The sequence below is a fragment of the Chiloscyllium punctatum genome, chromosome 25 (genome assembly GCF_047496795.1).
Source record: "Chiloscyllium punctatum isolate Juve2018m chromosome 25, sChiPun1.3, whole genome shotgun sequence".
Classification (NCBI taxonomy): domain Eukaryota; kingdom Metazoa; phylum Chordata; class Chondrichthyes; order Orectolobiformes; family Hemiscylliidae; genus Chiloscyllium; species Chiloscyllium punctatum.
Window position 1 is genome coordinate 9,752,691 of NC_092763.1, and position 25,042 is coordinate 9,777,732.

Consider the following 25,042-nt stretch of genomic DNA (forward strand, 5'->3'; position numbering starts at 1 on the left):
GAAAGGGTTAAGGCTGTGCCGAGTGAATTTAAGACGTTAGGTAGATTAAAAACGAGAACATCAAAAGTAGTAATCTCTTGTTCACTTCCGGTGATACGCTGTAGTGAGGGAAGGAATAAAAGGACTGGGGAGAGATGAATTAATGATTTAAGAGATGGTGCCATGTGCAGGGATTCAGTTTCTTGAATCATTTGGATCTCTTTTGGGACAGCAAAAATCTGTTGAAAATAGATGGGTTTCACTTGATCTGGAAAGGAACCAAAATTCTGATGGAGAGACTTGCTAGTTCTATTTCAGGAGCCTGTAAACCTTTAGAGGAGGCTGGTGGGGGCTTGCTACCTTTTTAAGTAACAGTGAAAATAGAAAGCAAGACGAGGATGGTTCTGAATCATAAATTGCAAGTTAATTAGAAAAGACAGACAAGAGTAAGTCAGAGAATGAAGTAACTCTGAAGAACTAAACTGCGTTTATTTATTATGCATAGGCTTATGAGCACAGGGCATGTATAGGGACATGGGACAGAGGCAATGTAGCTATTACAGAAACTTGGCTGAAGGAAGACCAGGATTGGCCGCTCAATGTTTCAGGCTTTCGATATTAAATGAAAGATCGAAGGAGAGGCAAGTGAGGAGGGGGAGTGGCAGTTTTGATTAAGGAAAGCATTACTCCTGTAATTAGAGAAAATATTTCTGAGCGATCTTTTGGTGATATTATTATGGGTTGAAATTAGAAATTATAAAGGGCTGATCACCTTGGTGAGATTGCACTGTAGGGCCCCAATAGTCAGAGGGAAATTGAGAAGCAAACATGAAGAGAGATCTTAAATATAACTAAGAATATTAAGTTTGTAATCATAGGGGAATTTAATTTTCTCAACATTGATTAGGACTGCCATAGTGTTAAAGATTTGGATGATGAAGAATTTAAGTGTGTTCAAGAAAAATTTCTTTCAGTGTGCAAATGTTCCTACTGGAGAAAACAAAATTTAACCTGCTGTTGGGAAATACAACAGGGCAAGTGACTGAAGTGTTAGTAGGAGAACACTTTGTGGTATAGATCAGAATACCATTAGTTTTAAAATAGTTATGGAAAGGGCAAGACTTCCATAAAAGTTAAAATTCTTAGAGTAAGGCAAATTTTAAAGGTATGAATCAAGAACTTTCAAAAGTTGGTAGGAGTCGGATAAAGGGACAACTGACAACTGGGAGGCCTTCAAAAGTGTGATACCAAAAGTTCAGAGGCATCATGTTCCCATTAGAGTGAACAACTAGGTTGGTAAGACTTGGAAACAATGAATGAATTAAATGTATTAAAGTTCTAGCCATGAAGGTTAAAAAAAAAATCAGATATAGACAACTGGGATCAACTGAATCACTTGAAGAGAATAGAGTGTAGGCGCGTTCTTGAGGAGGAATCAGGAAAGTATCGAGGAGATATGAGAGAGCTTTGGCAAATAAGGTTAAAGATAATCCAAAAAATACATTTAAGAGGAAGAGAGCAACTAGAGAGAGAACATTAGGAGAAGGTAGAGATATTAAATGAATATTTTGCATCAGTTTTTACTATTGGGAAATAAATGAAGGCTAGAGAACTCTGAAAGAAATATTGATGTTTTGAAAACAGTTCACCTTACAGAAGAGGACCTGCTGAAGTTCTTAGAAAACATAAAAGTAGATAAATCTCCAGGACCTGATCAGTTACATCCCAGAATGTTGAAGGAAGTTAGGGAGGAAATTTCAGGGCCCCTCGCAGAAATATTTCTATAATTTATAAACATGGGTGAAGTACCGGAGGACTGGCGGATGGCTACTGTCGTGCCATTGTTTAAGAAGGCTATAAGGAGAAGCCTGGAAACTATAGACCTGTTCATCTGTTATCAGTGGTGGGTAATCTATCAAAGGTGGTTCTGAAAGATAGAATCTACATGCATTTGGAGAGGTAAGGATTGATTAGGGATAGTCAACCTGGTTTTGTGTGAGGAAAATATGATTGACTTTCTTAATGAAGTAATCAAAAAGATTGAGGGCAGAATGGTAGACCAATTAGTATAGTTAGATCATATGGGATTCAGAGTGAGCTTGCCAATTGGATACAAAATTGGCTTTATGGTTGGAGACAAAGGGTGGTGTTGGAGGGTTGTTTCTCGGACTGGCAGCCCATCACCAGCGGTGTTCTACAGGGATTGGTACTGGATCCACTTTTGCTTGTCATTTATAGAAGTAAATTTAATGAGAATATTGGAAGCATTGTTAGTAATTTTGCAGATAACACCAGTGAAGAAGGTTATTTCAGGTTAAAAAACGATCTTGATCAAGTGGGTCAATGGGCTGAAGAATGGCTGATGGGATTTAATTTGGATGTTGCACTTTGGTAATCCAAACAGGGGCAGGCCTAATACAATTAATGGTAGGTTCTGGGTAATGTTGTTGAACAGAGAAATCTAGGGATTCAAGCATGTACTTCTTTGAAATTTGAGTCACAGGTAGACTGGATGGTTAAGAAGGCATTTAGTATGTTTATCTTCATTACTGAGACCTTTGTGTATTGGAGTTGGGATGTCATGTTACACTGGTTCAGGGCATTGGTGAGGCCTCTTCTGGAATACTGATTACAGTTTTGGTTGCCCTATTATAAGAAGGATATTATTAAAATAGAGGGGGTGCAGAAAAGAATTACCAGGATGATGCAAGAAATGGAGGGTTTGAGATATAAAAGTAGGCTGGAAAGGCTAGCACTTTGTTCATTGGAGCGTAGAAAGTTGAGGGGTGACCTTATGAGGTTTATAAAATCATGAGGGGCCGAGATAAGGTGAATAACAAGAGTCTTTTCCCTAGGGTGACGTGGATCAAAACAAGGGTTCATACTTTTAAGGTGAGAGGAGAAAGATTTGAAAGAGACCTGAGGGGCAAAGTTTTCACACCGTACAGTTTGTATGTGGAATCAACTGCCAGAGGAAATGCTACATGCAGATACAGTTGCAACATCTAAAAGAGATTTGGATAGGTACATGAGTAGGTTGGATTTCCTTGTGATCACAGAGAACATTTAGATTTTTCCCTCACTGTGCAAGCAGTGAATTGTAAATCTTGCGAGTTGCGGTATCCTTTTTTTTATGCATTTGTATCTCAGTAATAGCTATTTTCACTTCGTTTCTGTACTGGTTGCCATTCTCCCTTCCTTCCAGGACAAAAAAAGGCTGATGGTACCAAGTCCTACAATGAAAGTCAGGGGAATTATTTGGCAACATAGATCACTGTTTGCTTCTCCAGGCCTTCAACCAAAATCACCATCACCACCATTTTCCGACATGCTTCATGATATTGTCCACATTCACCCTTCATCCATATCACCAACCTCATGACATCATCAAAGCTGCTTTCACATGAATTCAGACTCTACTTCAGCCCCTCAGGACTTCATTTTAGAGTCCCCATGGACACTTCTGCTTTAATCAGACATCTATAGATTCAGAGAATCTATTATCAAACGTGTTAGTATAAAAACCATACTTCATTTGCAACTCATGTATTGATCAACATTGCACATTACTAATCTTGACTTCTAACAATTGTGCGCATTAACTGCTTGTAATAATTGAATCCTTGTCATCACTGTGAAGCTGGTATTAAAGTTGAACTTAAGTGTCATCAATTCACAAACTTATTCCACAGGTCTCATTGCTAAGCGATATCGCAGAGCTGATACCTTTGCACACTGAACAGTAATTTGGTATGAACATGGTCACCTATGTTCAACTGTACATGTCTTACATGTACTTTGTGGTTAATGAAAGTATAATCCAGTCAAATTTATAACTTGCCAGTGCTGTTTAGTGAAGTAACCTGTACTGCATCTGAATGAAGTGAAATAACTCAGTCCACATAGAGGCATTCTTTTGGGAAACCTTCAGGTTGCTTCTGTATTATGACCAAAAATTCTTGATCAAATCGATCATTGGGCTGAAAAATGGTAGATGGAGTTCAATCTGGATAAATGTGAGGTATTGCGTTTTGGTGCAACATACAAAGGTGGGGCTTATGAGGCCTCTTCTGGAAAATTGTCTAGTTTTGGTCACCCAGGAAAGATATTACCAAGCTGGAGAAAATTCAGGAGAGATTTACCAGGATGTTGCTGGGTGTGAAAGGTTTGAGTTATAAAGAGAGGCTGAAGAGACAGGGATTTTTTCACTGGAGTGTTGGAGGCTAGGTTGAGAGGTAATCTGATACAAGTGTGTAAAATAATGAGAGGTATAGACAGAGTTAATGGTAGTTATCTTTTCTCTAACTTGGGTGATTTCAAGATTAGGGGACACATTTTTAAGGTGAGAGGAGAAGGATTTAAAAAAGACATGAGAGGCAAATTCTTTACACAGAGGGTTTTGAGTGTGGAAGGAACTTCTTGGGGAAGTGGCGGGTACAGCTGCAACATTTAAACACATTTGGATTGATTACATGAGTAAGAAAGGTTTGGAGGGATATGGTCCAGGAGCAGGTAGGTGGGATTCATTTACTTTGGGATTATGTTCAGCATGAACTGGTTGGACTGAAGGCTATGTTTCCATGCTGTCAGGCTGTCAGACTCTATGACTCTTTGAAGCTTCATTGTGCTTTGCCTGCTCAGGAGTCTCATTGTGGAAAATCAAAGTTTAATTTTTGCTAGCTGTTTTATTAATTTCTCACTTCAAAATTCTAGCAGATTTATAAGGCAAATCCTTTATCCATGCAATTTACTTTTGTGGTTTTGTTCCCAATGGACGACAATTCAGATTTGACCTTCAGTCTAACTAATTTAATCCATTTAAAAAGCTGTTTCTTACTGAATAAGCGAAAGCCATGCCTGTTTCTTTTTTGCTTGAATTCAAAAATTGTTTTGTGATTTCAGTTGATGAGGTTTGACCACCATATCTGCTGATTGCCCTTTGTGTAATAAAGATTCCTGAATCAATTTGATAGGACCTGGCTGTGGATCACAGCAACTTGTTGTGAATAATTATGTGAGACATTCAGATCAAAAATCTTCCATAAATGAGTCCCCGGAATATACCTACTCAACTCATTTATTGAAGGATTATTCTCATCATAATCATTTCACTTACCTCTGCTGCTAAAATGTTTTCCTTGGATCTGTTTTGATGCTCTCTGCAATCTAACTTTCTATTTTGAGCCATTTCAATGGAAAGATTGACAGCCAAGGTCATTGCATGAAAATTATCTTTCGCTAGCTGATGCAGAAGGCTGAAGGCTGCTTGTATCAGAAACCTTGAAAATTATGCTTTTGTGTTTTTTTTAACCAATAGACATTTAAGAGTCTAACCAAAACAATTAATGCACTTTACATTGGTTGTGCTTATTGTGTTTTTAAAAGTACAACTTCTTTGTGAAAGTATTGTTCTTGTCAAGCTTACAATAATTACACCAAGACTTCCCCAGCCATCTCATATCGGCAACTAAAGTCAATTAGCATGGCTGAAATTACTTTGTCTGTTTATGTTTTAGTAAATTAATTAAAATGCACAGTTATTCAGTCTAACTTTATTCTAAACCAGCTGGTGATTCCTATAGACACTTACCAGTGCTTTGGAAGAATGCTAATTATGACACCTGGCAATGTTCATTTGGTGACTAGCATCTCATCTATTATATATAAAAGAAACAAATGCTAGTTTACATAGTGAAGCCCAAAACTTAACTTTAGATTCCATTCTTTTCCTGCTGTTTCAGGCATGATGAAGTTGTACAATATAGTTGTTCCTTATGAGTCTAATTGGCTGCATTAATCCTTGAGGAATACATTTTTGGCATCTCCCAGTTGATAATCGAATAACCTTTCAATTTTACGCACATATTTCAATGTGCTGTCTCACTTATTTTATGAATATAATCGATCTTCATCCTCTTCCTACTAAAGGACAGTCTACTCTATTTTCAATCGGTTGTTTCAACTCAGATCTTGTTGTATGGATGAGGAATAAAGTGAGAATAGATGTCCTATGTGGTGTTTATGCTAATTGATCTGCATAAGCTTGCACATGAGTCAAGACCAAGGGGACACAGTTTGAAAGAATATGCAGGCAAAAGCGTCAGTCACTTTTCTAATGTTATTTAATGTTATGTTATACAAAAATTGGACACAGCACCAACACTAGTGAAACAACATTGTTGAATATAGACAAGTTTCAAAAGACAGTTATTTGTAGTAAGAATTTAATAACTATGCATAGGGATTGTGAAAGGGATTGCAAGGAGTCAAAGTCCCATTAGGCTATCACTCCACTGCCTTTTTATGAAACTAAGGAGTTCCACATTTGCAACAGAAGATTCAGATCATGGATCCATATGAAATGTAGTCATCCTTTCTTTTAGACAAGTCCTTTTAGTGCAGTACAGTTAAAGAATCATAAAATCCTATAGTACAGATCAAGGTCTTTCAGCTCATTGAGTTTGCACTAATCCTCCGAACAGCATCCCAACCAGACTCAGCCCCCGACCCTAACCCTGCATTGACCACGGCTAATCCACCTAGCCTTTCCATCCATGGATACCTAGGGATGGTATATCATGGTCAGGAATGTAGAGTTCCAAATGAGTAGGATGTCAGTTGAGTAGGTAGGTTGGGTGCTTGGATGCTGTTAGTGTTAGGGTAGGTGTAAGTTAGGGTGGGTCAGAGTATTGGTGCTGGGAGAGTGGTGGAGCAAAGTAGCTGCACATCCAGTAGTGGGGAAGGGGAGATCAGGAAGAAAAAAGTATGCTTTTAAAGCCATTTTAATCCTTTACACTCAAGCTGTATTTTATGAATGCAGAGCAGATTGTGCTTAACAGTAAGAGAGAGATCCAGGCAGTTGATTGGCTCGTCAATGCATTTACCTAACGTTACTGTCTAAAGTCGCTCTTTTATACACAATACTGCATCATTTTTGAGTAATCTGGAGGTTGTATTACCTTTAATTTTACTTTTTTGTAATTTTATTCCTGAAATGTGGACTTTGCTGGCTGGGTCAGTGTTTAATGCCCATTCCAATTCCCTTTGTGATTGGCAATGAGCTGCTGTCTTGAAGTACTGCAGTCTATTTGGTGTATGTGTACCCACAATGCTATTAGAAAAGGAATTCTAGGAATTTGATCTGGCAACGGTGAAAGATCAGTGACATATTTCCAAATCTGAATCTTGTGTATCTTGGAGCGCAACTTGCAGATGGTGGTGTTCCCATAAATCTGATTCCTTTGTCGTCTCAATGGTAATGGTTGTGGGTTTGGAAGATGCTGTAAAAAGGAACCTTGAACTTCTCCAGCACCTCTTACCTGTCGTACGTGCTGCTGTATCTGTGCATTAGTGTTAGAGAGAATGAAGGTTTGAGGGAAGTGATGCCAATCATGCAGGTTCCTTTGTCCAGGATGTTCTTCAGAGTTGCTGGAGCTCCACTTATCCAGTTATCTATCACAATCCTGAATTGTACCTTGTAGATGGTGAGAACCCTCTGGGAGGTTAGTTATTTAGATTAGATTAGATTAGATTACTTACAGAGTGGAAACAGGCCCTTCGGCCCAACAAGTCCACACCGCCCCGCCAAAGCGCAACTCACCCATACCCCTACATTTACCCCTTACCTAACACTACGGGCAAATTAGATTGGCCAATTCACCTGACCTGCACGTCTTTGGACTGTGGGAGGAAACCGGAGCACCCGGAGGAAACCCACGCAGACACGGGGAGAATGTGCAAACTCCACACAGACAGTCGCCTGAGGTGGGAATTGAACCCAGGTCTCTGGCGCTGTGAGGCAGCAGTGCTAACCACTAGCAGTCCTAGTTTCTGACCTGCTCTTGTAGCCACAAAAGTATGTGGCTCATACAGTTCAGTATCTAGTTGGTGGGAACCCCAGGATGATAATGTGGAATTCAGCAATTGTAATGGTATTAAATGTTGAGGAGTGATACTTATTTCTCTCTTGTTAGAGATACTTTCCTTGGCACTTGTTTGAAATGAATTTTATTGCCCACTTGTCAGCCTAAACCTGGATGTTGTACAAACCATTCTGTTTATGAATTTGGACTGCTGCAGTATTTGAGGAGTTGCAAATGATGCTGGGCATTGTGCAGTCGTCAGTGAATATCCACATTTCTGACATTAACATGGAGGGAAGTTCATTGCAGAAACAAGTGAAGATGGTTCGGCAAGGGCACTGTTCTGAGGAACTTCTATAGTGATGACTGACCTCCAACATTCACAGCCATTATTCTTTGTGCTCCGTATGACTCTGTATGCAGAGTTTTCTTGTATGAATCCCACTGACTCAAGTTTTGCTGAGGCTCCTTGATACCACAGTGCATTGTATGTTGCCTTGATGTCAAGGGCACTCCCTCTTATCCCACCTTTACTGGCCATTTTTGAACACTGAACACTGAACACAGACTATAATGAATTCACGATCTGAGTGTCCCTGGCAGAACATCAAGTGAATGTCAACGGCATTGATAATTCTTTCCATCATTTGCCGATGTTTGAGAATAGACTAATTGAGTAGTATTACTGAGGTTGGATTTACCTTTTTTTCTGTGTGCAAGACATGCCTGGGCAATTTTAAAATTTTAGGGTAGGTTTCAATGTTGCTATACTAGAACAGCATGTATTATGTACAACTACTGGAATGTTAGCATTTCTCACAGCCTTTGCAGTATACAGTGCCTTTAGTCATTTCTTGATATCACTAGAGTGAATCAGGTTGGCTAAGGACACATTGAGGACCTCAGGAAGAAGCCAAGATGCATCATTAGCTCAACATTCTTGGCTTATCCCTCGCACTATTATACTATGTTCTCCATCATTGAGGATGGAGGTACTTGTGGCACCATCTCCTTCCATGAGATATTTAATTATTTACCATCATTCATGACTGGATGCGGCAGGACTGCAGAGTTTATTAGATTTGATCCGTTGGCTGTGATTTGCTTTGTTTATCACGCATCTTCTCTAGTTTGATCAACAAGTAGTCCTATGTTGTAGCTTTGTCACATTGTTATATCTGCTGTTGTTCTTGACATATCCCTTTGTACTCTTGATTAAAGCATGGCCGATCACCTGACTGGATGGTAATGGTAGGTAAAAGATATGACAGGCTATGAGGATGCAGATTGTGTTGAAATGCAATTCATCTGCTATTGATGCCTCACAGGACTTCATGGATGGCCAGTCGAGAGTTGCTGCGTCTGTTCAATATCTACTTATCATGGTAATCATGTCACATATGGTGGACAGTGTTCTCAATGTGAAGGCTAAACTTTGTCTTCACAAAGATTGTGTGTTGGTCACATTTACCAATATTGTCATGGACAGATGCATCTGTATTGGCAAGTTGGTGAGGATGGAGCCAAGTACGTTTCTCCGTCTTGTTGCTTCCCTGCCCATCTGTTGCAGACACGGTCTGGTAGCTATGTCATTTTAGATTTGACCAGCTCAGTCAAGAGTTGAGCTGCTGAGTCATTACTGGTGATAAACATTGATGTCCCCACGCAGAGGACATACTGCCATTAGCGTGCTCTGTTCCATCAAAGTCCTGTTAGCATGGAGTATTACTGATTTATCAGTCGAGGGAGGCAGCACAAGGTGGTGATCAGTTTCTTTTCATGGGTTTAACTTGATGCCATCGAATTTCATGGGTTTGGAGTTAGTGTTGAGGACTCGGAACAACTCTCTCCGAGCTAAACACTACTATTAAGCTACCTCTGATACGTCAGAATGAGATTGTGGTGTCTTAGCCCTTGAGACATTTGTTCAAAAATGCAAAAAGTATGACTGACATTTTGCTCTTGACACCAGTTTTGCAATATGATGATGCTTCTTACTGAATATAACATTTCAACCTTTTTATTTCCATGCTAACAATTGCTGCGCTTCATTGGTTTTAGGCATAACCTCTTTTCTTTTAGATGTACTATAATTGCTATACCAATTCTGTACAATAACTCAAAAAGCATCTCCGTGGAATATTAGTAAATTTATTTTAAATGCAGTAAATTTGAACTGCAGAGAGGACAAATAAGCAGAATAATCTGAATATGAATAATTAATACAATGCAATCCAAATTAAGCAATAGTATATGCAGGCAAACCTTAGAAATTAAGGATTAATTGACTGCAGTGACTTTCCAGGAAGCTTGCCTGAAGTTAGTTTGTGATAAAGTTCACTTCAAGATTTCTGAACAGGGCTCAAAAAGGAGCACTGGGGGTCAGTTCTTGAGGAAGAAAATTCCTTTGCCTTGATAGCAGAATGATGATAGAAGATGACAGATGTGATGCAGACATTGGCAGGATAGAGTTAGCCAAAAGTAACTCGGTAAACATGAAAGCTCTGTTAGCTACAAGGCAACAGAAGGTTCTAACAAGGAACAAAAATGTTTTAGATGATTTATTCTGTCTATGCCTCAAAAAGCTGGTAAATAATTAAAGGTCAATGGACAAAAGTAGAGCCTTTGAAATGTGGTTTTTAAATTGTATGCTAAAAGATCCCATATGGCGATCACTAGACAAATGAAGTGAAATTGTATGAATAATTAGAATTCTTTAAAGGTGACATTCAAATAAGGAAATGCCAGGATTTGGCCATTTGATCAGAGCTGAAAATATGAAGATTGCTTCTAGAAGATGAAATGGAGGGTAGCAGAAAGAAATGTCAATAGTTGGATCTGGTGTATGATAGAATAGTTGCACACGAACTATTGTGGATGTATGAGGATGGTGTAGGACAGATACACGTAACATGCATAACAACAGATCTCCTGGCTTTTGTACAGCAAGCTCTTGATTAACCTGTACCTGTGGAACCAGGAGTGTGCTGATTGATCAAATATTCAGGTTGATCAAGAGATCCACATAATGTAAAAACACACAGTAAATAACACAATGCAGGGGGTACACATATCACTGTTAGACTTTATTTACAACATAAATCACTTAAATATTAATGCAACTTTACCTTGAACAAAACGTAGTGGCAGAGATCCTTCTTACTTGCACCTCAACTGTTTCCCCGGTCGATTGTGGTACTACAGTAAACCTCCAGTCTTTTAGGTATATTGGTTTTGCTGGTTTATCGCATGCCAGTTAAAACAAAGTTTGCTGTAGTTACAAACAGCAGTAACATTGCTGGTTTAAAAAAAGAACCATTTAAACGGAGGTTTTATTTACTAATAGTTGTAATGTTAGCCATTGTTTGTATTTGTCTTTTTAATAAAGAATTTATTTGCAATGCTAAAATATTCTTAATGATCTGTTGCAAATTCGTCCATGTTCAAGAGAAATTGGGATGGAGAACAAGTTCCGATCTTGCCAGCGACAATCACATCTGCATGAAAGAATAAAACTGTGCCTAATGAGATGTGGTTCAGGAATTGATCTGTTCAGTCAAAAGAAAACTTATTACAGAAACTTGTGACCCTGTGTAAATGCCATCATTGCATCAAGGGATAGTCCATAACGACTGAATCATACAAATTGGGAATACATTGAGTTGGTTAATCTCAGCTGTCTGGTGATATCAGATCTTCTAAGCAAGAAAGAGAGAGTGGGTAAAATAACAAGATAAAATGAGACTTCCTTTACAGTAATGTGCCACTAATTGTTGGTGGTAAGTCCTTAGTTTCCATTTGTAAAGGATGGGATGGAGTTCCGATTTAAAGCTCTCAGCATCTAGGCTTATGTGAAGCCACATGGGCGGCATGGTGGCTCAATAGTTAGCACTGCTGTCTCAGTGCCAAGGACCTGGGTTCGATTCCAGCCTTTGGCAACTGTCTCTGTGGAGTTTGCACTTACTTTTTGTGGCTGTGTGGGTTTCTTCCGGGTGTTCCAGTTTCCTTCCACAATTCAAAGTTATGCAGGTTAGGTGAATTGGCCATGCTAAATTGCCCATAGTGTTCAGGGATCTATAGGTTCGGTGCATTAGTTAGGGGTAAATATAGAGTAGGTCTGGGTGGGTTACTCTTCGGAGGGTCAGTGTGGACTTGTTGGGCCAAAGGGCTTGTTTCCACACTGTAGAGATTCTAATTCTAACATTTGAGTTCGACTACCTGTGACCTGTTGATGCATGCTCAACCAAAAAGTAGCATGATGCAACTCCTTCACATGATTGAGGAAGAACAAATTCATTTTTCTGGGCATTTCCAGTTAAATTTAATCTTTTATTGTCAGCTTTCATTTCTGTTTTGTTAAAAGTATCACATTCAGCTTAATGAATGAATAAAAGTTCACTGCCAGTGCAATAAAACTAGCCTTTGTCCAGAAAATGTCACATTTAAGTTATTTTCACAGAAGCCTAAATATTATGAACAAGGCACTGGCAACGACAAAAGGGCAGAACCATTTTTCCTTACAGTCATGCTGAAGTAGTGAAGATTTAATGTTGCATCTTTCTTGCCAGGTTTGTGTATCAGTGAAATTAAATTGTTATGATACCTATGGAAACTTGGGGCTCACATCGACCAATCCCCTGCAGTGGAAGAATTGCAATTTTTCTACGTTGTGTTTTTGCTCATCGCCACAAGACCATTACCTAAATATAATTTTGAGATCTAGAATTTTAAAAATTCATTTTCTGAGTTTTTTTTACATGAGTAAATATTTCCTTGAGTCTCTTGCTTATATTGAAACCAGAACAATGCTAGAGCACTTCATCTTCATCAGGTGGAATGAAAAGAACCACACAGGAACATTTATAGGCAGAGAGATCAAACGATCATACAAATGGTGTGAGTTGACTGTTGACAGGCTAAATAATACCTCTCTGCTGGTGATCAAGTGTGCGTAAAATGTCAACAACTGAATAGCAAATGAAGGAATGACCTATAATGTGATTAATTGAGACAAAGAGTTAATTACAAAAAAAATGAAATTAAAGTGGTGCTGGAAATAAATCAGCGTCCAAACAGGGCAGTAAGGAAGATTTTAGAAATACAGAACAGTAGGCTGGAGTTACATGAAATGTAGCATGAGCCCAAGGTCACGTTTGAGGCCATCTTCATGGGTATGGAACTTGACTATCAGTTTCTACTCAGTGTGTCTACGTTGTTTATCTTGAAGGCCACCTTGGAGGATGCTCACCTGAACATCAGAGGCTGAATATCCTTGACCACTAGGAAAGCATTCCTTTTGCTCCTGACACTTTAGAAATGGCCCACTTCCACACTGAAGGGATTCTATGATTCTGGCATAATTTCAAAACGTAACACTGATTAGTTCTTTACAATTAATATTTTGCATTTATGCTCACCAACTTTATTGTGCAGTTGTTTCTGATATAGCGTGGTAGTTCTGTTCTCGTGTGATCTTGTGTTAAGAAAATTGTGTAGCAGCCACACCATTTAAACTAATGGGGCCAGAACTGCATTTAGGCCAATATAGGTGTGGAAAGTTTGTGTTCTACAAATAAATGGTCTAAATTCTTTAATCGTGTTAAAGCCAATTTGAGTTGAAGGAACGCGCATTATAGTAGAACCGACTGTATAGTAAAGTTGGTGAGCATAAATGCAAAACACTAATTATAAAGGACCCAATCAGTGATATGTTTTGAAGTTTTGTTAGAATCTTTGAATCCCTAAGTCAGGAAGCAGGCCATTTAGCCATTGAATCCACACTGGCCCTTTTGAAGAGCATCTCTCACAGACAACTTCCCTATCCTTTGTCTGTAACATATATTTCCCAGGGCTAATCCATCTTGCTTGCACATCTTTTGATACTATGGGCAATTTAACATGGCCAGTCCATCCAACCTTCACATCTTTGGACTGAGAGCGCAATTCAGAGCAACCTGAGACACCGCGCGAACGTGCAAACTCAACACAGACAGGGTGGAATCAAACCCGGGTCCCTGATGCTGTGAGGTGGCAGTGCTAACCATTGAGCCATGGGGCAGTCCGAGAAACCTTTACATGCTGGACCAGACTGAACAATAAGTGTTACCTGTACTGTCTGTTACAGAAGCATTGTAGACCATAACATTGATTATACCAAGTCCAGATAATATCCCAAATTTTAAAAAGCATCTGACTTAAAAATTAGTGTTGGTGTTCAAAATTCAACAGCTAAGCTGTTATGCCAATTCTTGATTTTAATTGATTAATAAAAAAAGTCATAATATTTGCATTAAAGTTGACAGGTTTACTAATATAAGTGTGTTGTATTCATCTAGTTGGATTACCAGAAATAATTTCTCCCCTTTTGCCTTGATAGAACTAAAAAGGCAGGTAAGAACACACATTAAAGACCTAGGGTTGTATTTTTAATGTCTTTCATGTGTTGGAAGGAATGCAGACAAGTGATTAAATTACTAGTGTGGCCTCTCCTGCCACAGGCAGTCTTCATCAAGGTGGAGGAGAGCCAGTCCTAACCTATCTGGTCTGCTGAGTGGAATTAACTTTGTTAAAAATGTAATTGAGAGCTTGTGAGAGATATGGTGAATTTGTTTGGAGCTGCAATTGGGCAAAGCAGGTGCATAAGGGTGGATACATGGCAGAAAACCTGTCATGATTGTTTAAAAAAGAGTTTGGGATACTAAGCCAATGTGCTAGGTGCTATTTGTGACTCACTTTGGCTGTGGGAGATCGTTTTTCTGCAGTTGTGTGGTGCAAGTGGTTGTAACTCAGTTGGCATTTTAAGTGCATTAGAAGAGGTTAGTTTGACCTTTAGATATAATTGAGTAGGCATTGGTAGCATAGTACCCATGTTCAGAGCGAATGTTTTTAAGGAGCAAAATCTGTAATAAAGGCACATTCCAGGGAAGAAGGGCTCAAGCAGGCAATAAGGTCCATACCATCACAGAGTGCAGCTTTCAGTGGTACCGTCTGTGTATAAATGATGGAAAACTGATTTCACAGGAGAGCTTAACCTTCTAGGCACATGTTTGTGTCCTCCGCATGGAAGACTTCATAGCTCTGCTTGCTTATGCCTTGAAAGTCTCTGTGGCTTTGAACATCTTCAAATTCCTTACAAGATTTAGCTGTGGACCTTGATGGCACCTTACCAATAGAAATGCACATTTCATCTCATGGTTCACCGATGCCATACTTGTGAGAAGTAGACTGTACTTTCAAATCCAGATAGAAGAGGTTTTGGGAACAGGGGACTCTGGGATTAGCTTAATCATTGGATTACCCAAATTGTCCGACGCATCCTTCCGGAAAGTTTTGGAATTTACATATGAAAGAACTGAAACCAAAGTGCCCATTCAACAAGATGAGAGACTTAACAAACAATCAGGTCTTTTTCAATATATAATTTCTGTTGCATCACACTAAACTTTTGCTATAAATTCTGTGAATTACAATCTTATATTCCACAACCACCTGATGAAGGAACAGTGCTCCGAAAGCTAGTGCTTCCAAATAAACCTTTTGGACTATAACCTGGTGTTGTGATTTTTAATGTTGTGCCCCCCAATCCGCAACACCAGCACCTGCAAATCATGTTCATCAAAGATTGTATTTAGAAGTTAGGATGATCTCAGCTGATGTTATTATGTATTGGTTTTTCATGAACCACAAGCACACATTGCTGCAGACTTGATTTTAGCAATAAAATAAAGGAGAAGATAAACTAGAACAAACCAAGATATTTACATATAACACAATTTGAAAGATTTGTAAACAAAAGAACAAAATTCCACCTATTTCAACACCACAACTTTGCAATACTCTCATATCAGAGACAGTGTTACCTTTTCTGTCAAATCTGCAAGTTTGACTTAATTGTTTTCTCCTATTCCCAATCTGGACAGCTTAATAAACTATGTGGATGTTCATCTGTCCAGCGTTTTCACTGTCACCATTCAAATGTTTCCCTTCACGCAGTGCCTCTTTTGTCCTGACCATACATAGAGGGAAAATCAGTAGGCTACTTCAGGTGACTGTGTGGAGTTTACACAATCTCCCTGTGCCTGTGTGGGTTTTCTCCGGTTGCTGCGGTTTTCTCCCATAATCCAAAGATGTGCAGGTCAGGTGAATTGGCCGTGATAAATTGCCCATAGTGTTGGGTGCATTAGTCGGGGAAAGACAGGTTTGGGGAATGGGTCTGGGTGGGTTACTCTTTGGAGGGTCGGTGTGGACTTGTTGGGCCGAAGAACCTGTTTCCATACTGTAGGGAATCTAATCTAATCTAATAAACTTTTCTTTGATTATTCTCACAACTGAGTTTAAACTTTTTTGGCTTCAAATGCTTCCTTCAATTTTCTGACATAATGTTTCTGACTCAGAATTTTCCAACTGTAAACCTTACTCTCTCATACCCTCTTTCTTAACTGTTCTGAACTAAGTCATACCTCCAGGAGAAGCTGTTCTTACATCTACCCTCTTCTGTAAATTGGCATTAAAAGCATTCCAGTCTGTGTTTTGAATGGGAAAAATTTCTGGCTGTTGAGGTATTTTAGGTGTTGGAGGTGATTTCCTTGAATTTCAGGAGCAGCAATTACTATTTTATATGCTGTTGCATTGTTTTGGAACTTTGGAAAAAAAAGTCAAAACAACAGCAGTTTTAAAAGGGAGAAGAACAGACAAAGGAAGCACATGGTGAGGTCAGTGCAAGAGAGAGAGAGTGCGAGAAACTGACACAGCAGTGAACCTGCACAGTTACTGCCTTTGCTGTTTGAATTCATGTATCGATGGACATCGGAGTGCGTCTGGGAAAATTACCAGATTGAATGGATCGGTTGGAGAGACAGAATTTGCAACAGTGACAGTATATGGTGAATGGCAGTTATAGGAATGGGGAAAGTCTCAGATACAGTCACATAGATGGGTTAACTCCAGGAAAGGTAAGAGAGTTAGGCAGCTGGTACAGGAGCCTTCTGTGGCCATCCCAATTTCAAACAAGTATGCTGTTTTGGAAAATGTAGGGGGTGATGGATTCTCAGGGGAATGTAGCACGAACAGCCAAGTTTCTGGTATTGAGACTGGCTCTAATGCAATGAGGGGTATGTCGGGTTCCAAGAGATCAATTGTGATAGGGGACTGTCTAGTCTGAGGTACAGACAGACGTTTGTGGCCGGCAGCGAAAAAGCAGAATGGTGTGTTGCTTCCCTGGTGCCAGGCTCAAGGATGTCTCAGAGAGGGTGCAGGATGTTCTCATGGGGGAGAGGGCCCAGCAAGAGGTTATTGTCCACATTGGAACCAATGATGTAGGAAGGGAAAAGGTTGAGATTCTGAAGGGAGATTACAGAGTTACGTAGGATTTAATCTAGTAACGTGGTAGGTTGGTTGGGAAGGGGGAGGAAAGATTTTAATCTGAGACTGGTACAGTTGAGAACAAAGGTGAGTCCAACAGTCAGGGCAGGCAGGGACAAGACAGGACTAATAAATTAAACTGCACTTAGTTCAATGCAAGGGGCCTATCAGGGAAGGCAGAATAACTCAGGGCATGGTTAGGAACATGAGACTGGGCTATCATAGCAATTTACAGAAACATGGCTAAAGGATGGGCAGAACTGGCAGCTTAATGTTCCAGGATACAAATGCTATAGGAAGTACAGAAAGGGAGGCAAGAGAGGAGGGGGAGTGGCATTTTTGATAAGGGATAGCATTGCAGCTGTGCTGAGGGAGGATATTCCTAGAAATACATCCAGGGAAGTTTTTAGTGTGGAACTGAGAAATATGAAAGGGATGATCACCTTATTGGGATTGTATTATAGACCCCCTAATAGTCAGAAGGAAATTGAGAAACAAACTTGTAAGGAGATCTCAGCTATCTGTAAGAATAATAAGGTGGTTATGGTAGGGGATTTTAACTTTCCAAACATAGACTGGGACTGCCATAGTGTTAAGGGTTTAGATGGAGAGGAATTTGTTAAGTGTGTGCAAGAAAATGTTCTGATTCAGTATGTAGATGCATCTACTCGAGAAGGTGCAAAACTTGACTTACTGTTGGGAAATAAGACGGGGCAGGTGACTGAGGTGTCAATTGGGGAGCACTTTGGGGCCAGCGACCATAATAGAATTAGAGTTAAAATATTGATGGAAAAAGATAGACCAATCTAAAAGTTGAGGAATTGGAGGAAGCTAATTTTGATGGTATTAGGCAAGAACTTTAAAAAGCTGATTGGGGGCATATGTTCACCGGTAAAGAGACATCTGGAAAATGGGAAGCCTTCAGAAATGAGATATCGAGAATCCAGAGAAAGTATGTTCCTGTTAGGGTGAAAGGAAAGGCTGGTAGATATAGGGAATGCTAGATGACGAAAGAAATTGAGGGTTTGGTTAAGAAAAAGAAGGAAGCATATGTAAGGTATGGACAGGATAGATTGAGTGAATCCTCAGAAGAGTATAAAGGCAGTAGGAGTATACTTCAGAGGGAAATCAGGAGGGCAAAAAGGGGACATGAGATAGCTTTGGCAAATAGAGTTAAGGAGAATCCAGAGTTTTGACAAATACATTAAGGACAAAAAGATAACTAGGGAGAGAATAGTGCCCCTCAAAGATCAGCAAGGCAGCCTTTGTGTGGAGCCGCAGAAAACGGGGGACCTGCTAAATGAGTATTTTGCATCAGTATTTACTATGGAAAAGTATATGGAAGATATAAAAAGTAGCAAAATAGTTGGTGACATCTTGCAAAATGTCCATATTACAGAGGAGGTGGTGCTGGGTGTCTTGAAACGCATAAAGGTGGATAAATCTCCAGGACCTGATCAGGTGTACCTTAGAACTCTTTGGGAAGCTAGAGAAGTGATTGCTGGGCCTCTTGCTGAGATATTTGTATCATCGATGGTCACAGGTTAGGTGCCGGAAGACTGGTGGTTAGCTAACATGATGCCACTGTTTAAGAAGGGTGGTAAGGACAAGCCAGGGAACTATAGAGCAGTGAGCCTGACGTCGGTGATGGACAAGTGTTGGAGGGAATCCGGAGGGACAGGATGTACATGTATTTGCAAAGGCAAGGACCGACTAGGGATAGTCCATACGGCTTTGTGCGCGGGAAATCATGTCTCACAAACTTGATTGAGTTTTTTTGAAGAAGTAACAAAGAAGATTGATAAGGGCAGAGTGTTAGATGCGATTTATATGGACTTCAGCAAGAAATTTGACAAGGTTCCCCATGGGAGACTGATTAGCAAGGTTAGATTTCACTGAATAAAGGGAGAACTGGCCATTTGGATACAGAACTGGCTCAAAGGTAGAAGACAGAAGGTGGTGGTGGAGGGTTGTTTTTCAGACTGGAGGCCTGTGACCAGTGGAGTGCCACAAGGATCGATGCTGGGTCCTCTACTTTTTTTGTCATTTACATAAATGATTTGGATGTGAGCATAAGAGGTACAGTTAGTAAGTTTGCAGATGACACCAAAATTGAAGGTGTAGTGGACAGTGAAGCAGGTTACCTCAGAATATAACAGGATCTTGATCAGATGGGCCAATGGCAGATGGAGTTTAATTCAGATAAATGCAAGGTGCTGCATTTTGGGAAAGCAAATTATAGCAGGACTTATACATTTAAATGTAAAGTCCTGGGGAGTGTTGCTGAACAAAGAGACCTTGGAGTGCAGGTTCATAGCTCCTTGAAAGTGGAGTCGCAGGTAGATAGGATAGTGAAGAAGGTGTTTGGTATGCTTTCTTTTATTGGTCAGAGTATTGAGTACAGGAGTTGGGAGGTTATGTTGCGGCTATACAGGACGTTGGTTAGGCCATTGTTGGAATATTGTGTGCAGTTCTGGTCTCCTTCCTATCGGAAAGATGTTGTGAAACTTGAAAGGATTCAGAAACAATTTACAAGGATGTTGTTAGGGTTGGTGGACTTGAGCAATGGGGAAATGCTAAGCAGGTTAGGGCTGTCTTCCCTTGAACGCCAGAGGCTGAGGGGTGACCTTATAGAGGTTTACAAAATTATGAAGGGCATGGATAGGATAAATAGATAAAGTCTTTTCCCTGGGGTCAGGGAGTCCAGAACTAGAGGGCACAGGTTTAGCGTGAGACTGGAAAGATATAAAAGGAACCTAAGCAGCAACTTTTCCGTACAGAGGGTGGTAATGTATATGGGATGAGGTGTCAGAGGAAGTGGTGGAGGCTGTTGCAACATTTAAAAGGCATTTGAATGGGTATATGAATAGGAAGTTTTTGGAGGGATATGGGCCGTGTGCTGGCAGGTGGGACTCGATTGGGTTGGGATATCTGGTCGTCGTGGACCGGTTGGACCGAAAGGTCTGTTTTCATGCTATACATCTGTATGACTGAAATAAACAAAAACCTAAATTATTTTAAACTGAAAGCAAGCTAATTGCATTCAATGTTTACTCTCTTTGATCATAAAAGTCTTACAAACCAAACAAATTCCCATCGTAGCCACATGCTCTCTGACACATGTTGACTTAAAATTGTGACTCCAGAAATACTGCCAAGTTGATTATTAAATCTTTTCCAACACACATCAAGAGCCACAAAGTCTAAATAACGTAAATAAATAATGGAGTGGCATGGTGGCTCAGCGGTTAGCACTGCAGCCTCATAGTGCCAGGGACCTTGGTTCGATTCCAGCCTTGGGCAATTGTCTATGTGGAGTTTGCACATTCGCCCCATGTCTGCATGGATTTCCTCCAGGTGCTCCGGTTTCCTCTTACAATCCAAATAAAGAAGTGCGGATCAGGTGGATTGGCCATTCTAAATTGTCCATAGTGTTCGTTGCATTAGTCAGAGGGAAATGGGTCTGAGTGTGTTGCCCTTTGAAGGGTCGGTGTGGACTTGTTGGGCCGAAGGGCCTGTTTCCACACTGTCGGGAATCTAAGCCAATCCAAATTTAAGACCTTGCACCACCAAGTCATGAACTCTTCCAGTGTATGTGGAATGTTCATCTGCCCACCGTTTTCACTGTCAGCACACAAATGTTTCACTTCACGCACTGTCTGTGCTGACCATACATAGAGGGGAAATCAGATGGCTGATTTTGTGTGTCAATATTAAAATGATGTTCAAAATTTGAAAAAAAGGAATAATTATTGTTTAAAAAATGAAGCATATCATTGACCCTGTGCTGTCATCTCTGTGCTCAACCACTTGTTCAAATTATTTCACCTTTCAGCTGAGATCCATGTGATGGTTGTCCTGGTCATTCAAGTGCCAGTACTAGCTACTTTCCCATCGGTGCAACAGCAATCTTTAGCTGGTCCCTGTTCCAGAGATCATCCCTCTGTTTGAAGGCACAAACAGACTTCTTGCAAAAGATGGCACCTTACCTCCCCAGTAATTGCCTCATCCTTTGAATTGCTAGATTTGGAAACCAGTTTATGTTTGACTGACATCTTCTCTAAACATTCTCCAAACCACTGATTGGTCAAGATTACAAAGTGTATTCTACAACATCAGATCACAATCCGTGCTGGCCCTCCTATGTGGTACTTCATGTGGACTCCCAATGAGGTTAAGTACCTTCTGAATGGAGAAGTTCATGTAGGCGAAAGTGAGGACTGCAGATGCTGGAGATTAGAGTGATGCTGGAAAAGCATAGCTGATCAGGCAGCATCCGAGGAGCAGGAAAATTGACATTTCGGGCAGGAGCCCTTCAACAGAAGTTCATGTGTCGAGTCAGGGTGATGCACACAAACTGATTAAGAAACTGATGTTCAAGGCAGAATCTCCTTTGCTGTGAGTTTGGCGGATTTGCACCCATGTCCAGCTGAACAAGGCTGTGTTTATCCTCCATCCTCCAAGAAGGACTGCCTGCAGTTGCCTTTGCCTTTGTCTTTATCTGCTGCCCACTTGCACTGGGCACATCACCATTGTCATCTGGGTGCCTGTGAAGACCCACAGTTGTATTTGAGTTGGAGGCAGAGCATTTATAAGATGTGGCCATGCTTGTTCAGAGGTTTTTTCTGGTTCTGCTCTGCCCAGTGATGGTACAGTAATCTTTGCATCTCACTGTCAGACCCTGCAGAAGGGACAATGGTGATTTCAGCTATTTTGTGAAACATGATAGTTATGGAATGAATTAAGCTTTCAGAAAGTTAGTAAGATATTTATTTCTTTGGGACTGTGTGGGTATTTTAATGGTCTTGTCTTTGAGTTGATTAATGTGATTCTGGCTTATTATTGTATTCCCTTCCATATCTATCCATAAACACCATTCACCCTTTTAATCTTTTCCCGCTTGTAATTTGTAGATATGCTGGTCTTTTACAATTTATATGTAAGTAATACTGTATTAAATGAGGTTTTACTACTTGGACTCAATTGCTGTACAACTAATTACTGCTCATTTACATCCGTGCCATTAATTATTATGTGCATTCTCTTTGGACTGTACATATTCATTAAACTTCACAACAGTGATATTTATAGCACTGTCCTTGACTTATCCTTTAACAGCTTAGTTTTTTCTTCATTATTGTTATATCTGACATATGAGCTACAATAGTTGTTCGCTACAAGCAGATTGCAATCAGTGGAAGAAAAGTTGTGATTTGCATTCCCATTCTGAACATTTTGTTTTGCTCGCAGTACCTGTTGTTGATATTGGAGTAGATTTCTATGAAACTAAATGATGACTGTATCTGAAATCTTAAATTAAATGAAGTGATCAATGAAATATGATTGCTATTTCCATTCTTTGTTAAATTGTAAACTCCTTTGATATCATTTAAGCAAATTTAGTGTTGATTGTAATATTGCTTGAACTAGTTTATCCATCTAAAATTGAGTGCTTTTCTTTCTTTCTTTAGGTCGCATGCATGCAGTTAATTAATGCTTTGGTCACATCTCCAGATGATCTAGATTTCAGGATACACTTGAGAAATGAATTCCTGCGTTGTGGGTTGAAAAAGATACTTCCTGTAAGAAGAATTAAGAGTTTTTTTTAATATAGCATGTGTGAAACAAAGTAACAAAAATGTTTGAAAATGGTAGTAATTGGGTTATAAGGTTACATCATGGCTTGTGATGATTGAAATAAAATAGTCACTGATATAAAAGTGTTTTACCTCACAAAGGGCTTCAGCAAGGTTTTCAAGGGAATCATAAATGAAGCATTTTTAAAAGAAAAGTTCTTCATAAAGCTTCACAAGCTCCTTAACTTGTTAAAAGCATTTCTTGCTAGGTGATCTTTCTGATAGCTCGAGTGTCATCCATTTGTGGTAGGGATGGCAGGGAAGTTGGGGAAGGAAAAATATGTTTCTAATGACTTCAATTTTTAGCTGACATTTCATTTATCAGATTTTATAAGTTATTACAGTGCAAAGCATTTTGTATTTTATTGAAAGTATTGCATGTGATTTTGATGAAATTGACATTATTTCACACAAAAAAAGCTATTGTAATAGACTGTTAGGAAGGAGCATTGGCTCTGAAGATGGGAAGAATGTGGAAACAGGTCTCCAAAATTGACAAGCTTAGTACAGCCCATCATTCACATTGATTTGCTGTGTGTTCCATATCCTCGGCAATAAATTTCTCCATATCTGGCAAGGTGTCCATTGAAAGGGAAGTATCACCTTGACATGATGTATGCTTAGTATTTGCTGTTGGTTTGATGGTGATAGCTTATTTATGAATATTGGTTCTGGAGGAATCGCTGTATTTGTAGTTGCAAGGGAAATGCTTAAAATAATGCTTTGAATTCAGTGTTGTTGGTTTTTAACTGCCCAAGTTTAATCCATTTCCTTGTCTTTCTTTAGTAATGGTTGGACAGATATAAGAAGCTTATTGAAGTTTGAAGTGAGCTGTGCAGCATTGTTAACATAAACAAAGAATCTGTTAATCAAAATCTTTGGTGTGATAACCTGGTCCAGGCCCTACTTCCTTTTGTTCTTCAACTTTCATATGATGTGTATGTGAGTGTATTTTTGGATTTATTAGGTGCTGAAAGAGAAAGAAAATGAAGAACTAGATATTCAGTTAAAAGTGTTCGATGAAAACAAAGAAGAAGACTTCATTGAGGTGTCACATCGACTGGAAGACATCCGGTCTGAGATGGAATATCCTTGTCAAATTATTATTTCTTTTTGTTTTTGTTTAGTTCATTTCAACATGGCAATTCTTTTCTACTTTTTATGGTTTTTGAGCCAATTTATTTTGTCAACAAACTAGAGTAGGAAAGCTTTGTCGTGTTAAAATAATGACAGATTATTTCATTGCAAGCTCATTATCTATCAAAACAAATGCATCTCTCTATGCATTTTATTTTATTACTCAATTAAACATGAGAAGTGTGCTTATATTTTTAACTTAATTAAAGTGATGGCACAAATAGACCTGCCAACCCCATCTTCGGTTAAACAGTAGTCTCTGAATCGTATTTTTAATTACAGATTCTTGTTAATGAACAAAACCATTCATGAGATGTTCCCTGAAGTCATTCTTCTCCTGAGCATGTTGTATTAATGCAATTTGTTTCTTTTTGTTATTTTTGGCAACCATGATTTGTCTATGCTTCACAATGTGTCTTTCAATAACTTATTTTTAGTTGCATATATGAAAGTGAGTGAGAAAGCAGAAATGTTATATACTTAAATTATCTATTACAGAAAACTTACAATTGCCATAATTTGCTGTATAAAAAATGATGCAACTTTTCTGGTCCCAAAACCACATACTTGCTGTGTGAGTAACATAATACCTGCTGTTCATCCAGGAAATGCTGTACTCTAATTAGTACTCAATTTTTCACTCTCAAGTTCATTTTTTTTATTTACCAGTTTCTGAAACCTGAGCGTAAAGGTTCAAGCAGGTGACATGAACTGTGTTTTGAAGATGTATGGGGAGTTTAAAACATGTCCACTCTTTGCATTAGATGCTGATGACATTTCAAAACAGTGACATTTGATTCACTTTAACACTTGATGAGTGAGTTGGCACCTGATTTGGGAGCTTTTTTTATAAAGATTTCAAATGTCAACTTATTTGCCAACAATTTGAAATGGCTGGTCTGTTTGGTTGTTCATGGCATTTTAAAATTATTGTTCTGTATGGATAGAAGAAAGGGCTATGGATAGGAAATGGTTTGTCAGTGAAAGTGAGACCAGTATAACAAACTGATTAGTTTGACTGTAGTTGGATCAGAATTTAGTCATGTTATTCCTTCTTGTGAAATGTTG

At 39.3% G+C, this 25,042-nt stretch overlaps 1 protein-coding gene across 5 annotated transcripts in view; it reads left to right on the top strand.

Annotated features, from left to right (window-relative positions):
* The window catches only part of diaph2 (diaphanous-related formin 2), a 780,284-nt gene that overhangs the window by 268,502 nt on the left and 486,740 nt on the right, over window positions 1-25,042 (top strand). For all 5 annotated transcript variants that reach the window (XR_011964075.1, XM_072594677.1, XM_072594675.1 and 2 more), the window contains 2 exons: window positions 22,673-22,783; window positions 23,805-23,923. Coding sequence is in view for 4 of the 5 variants with exons in the window: in XM_072594677.1 (XP_072450778.1) it covers window positions 22,673-22,783; window positions 23,805-23,923 (230 nt within the window). In the remaining variant the exon portion in view is untranslated. The remainder of the gene's footprint in view (window positions 1-22,672; window positions 22,784-23,804; window positions 23,924-25,042) is intronic.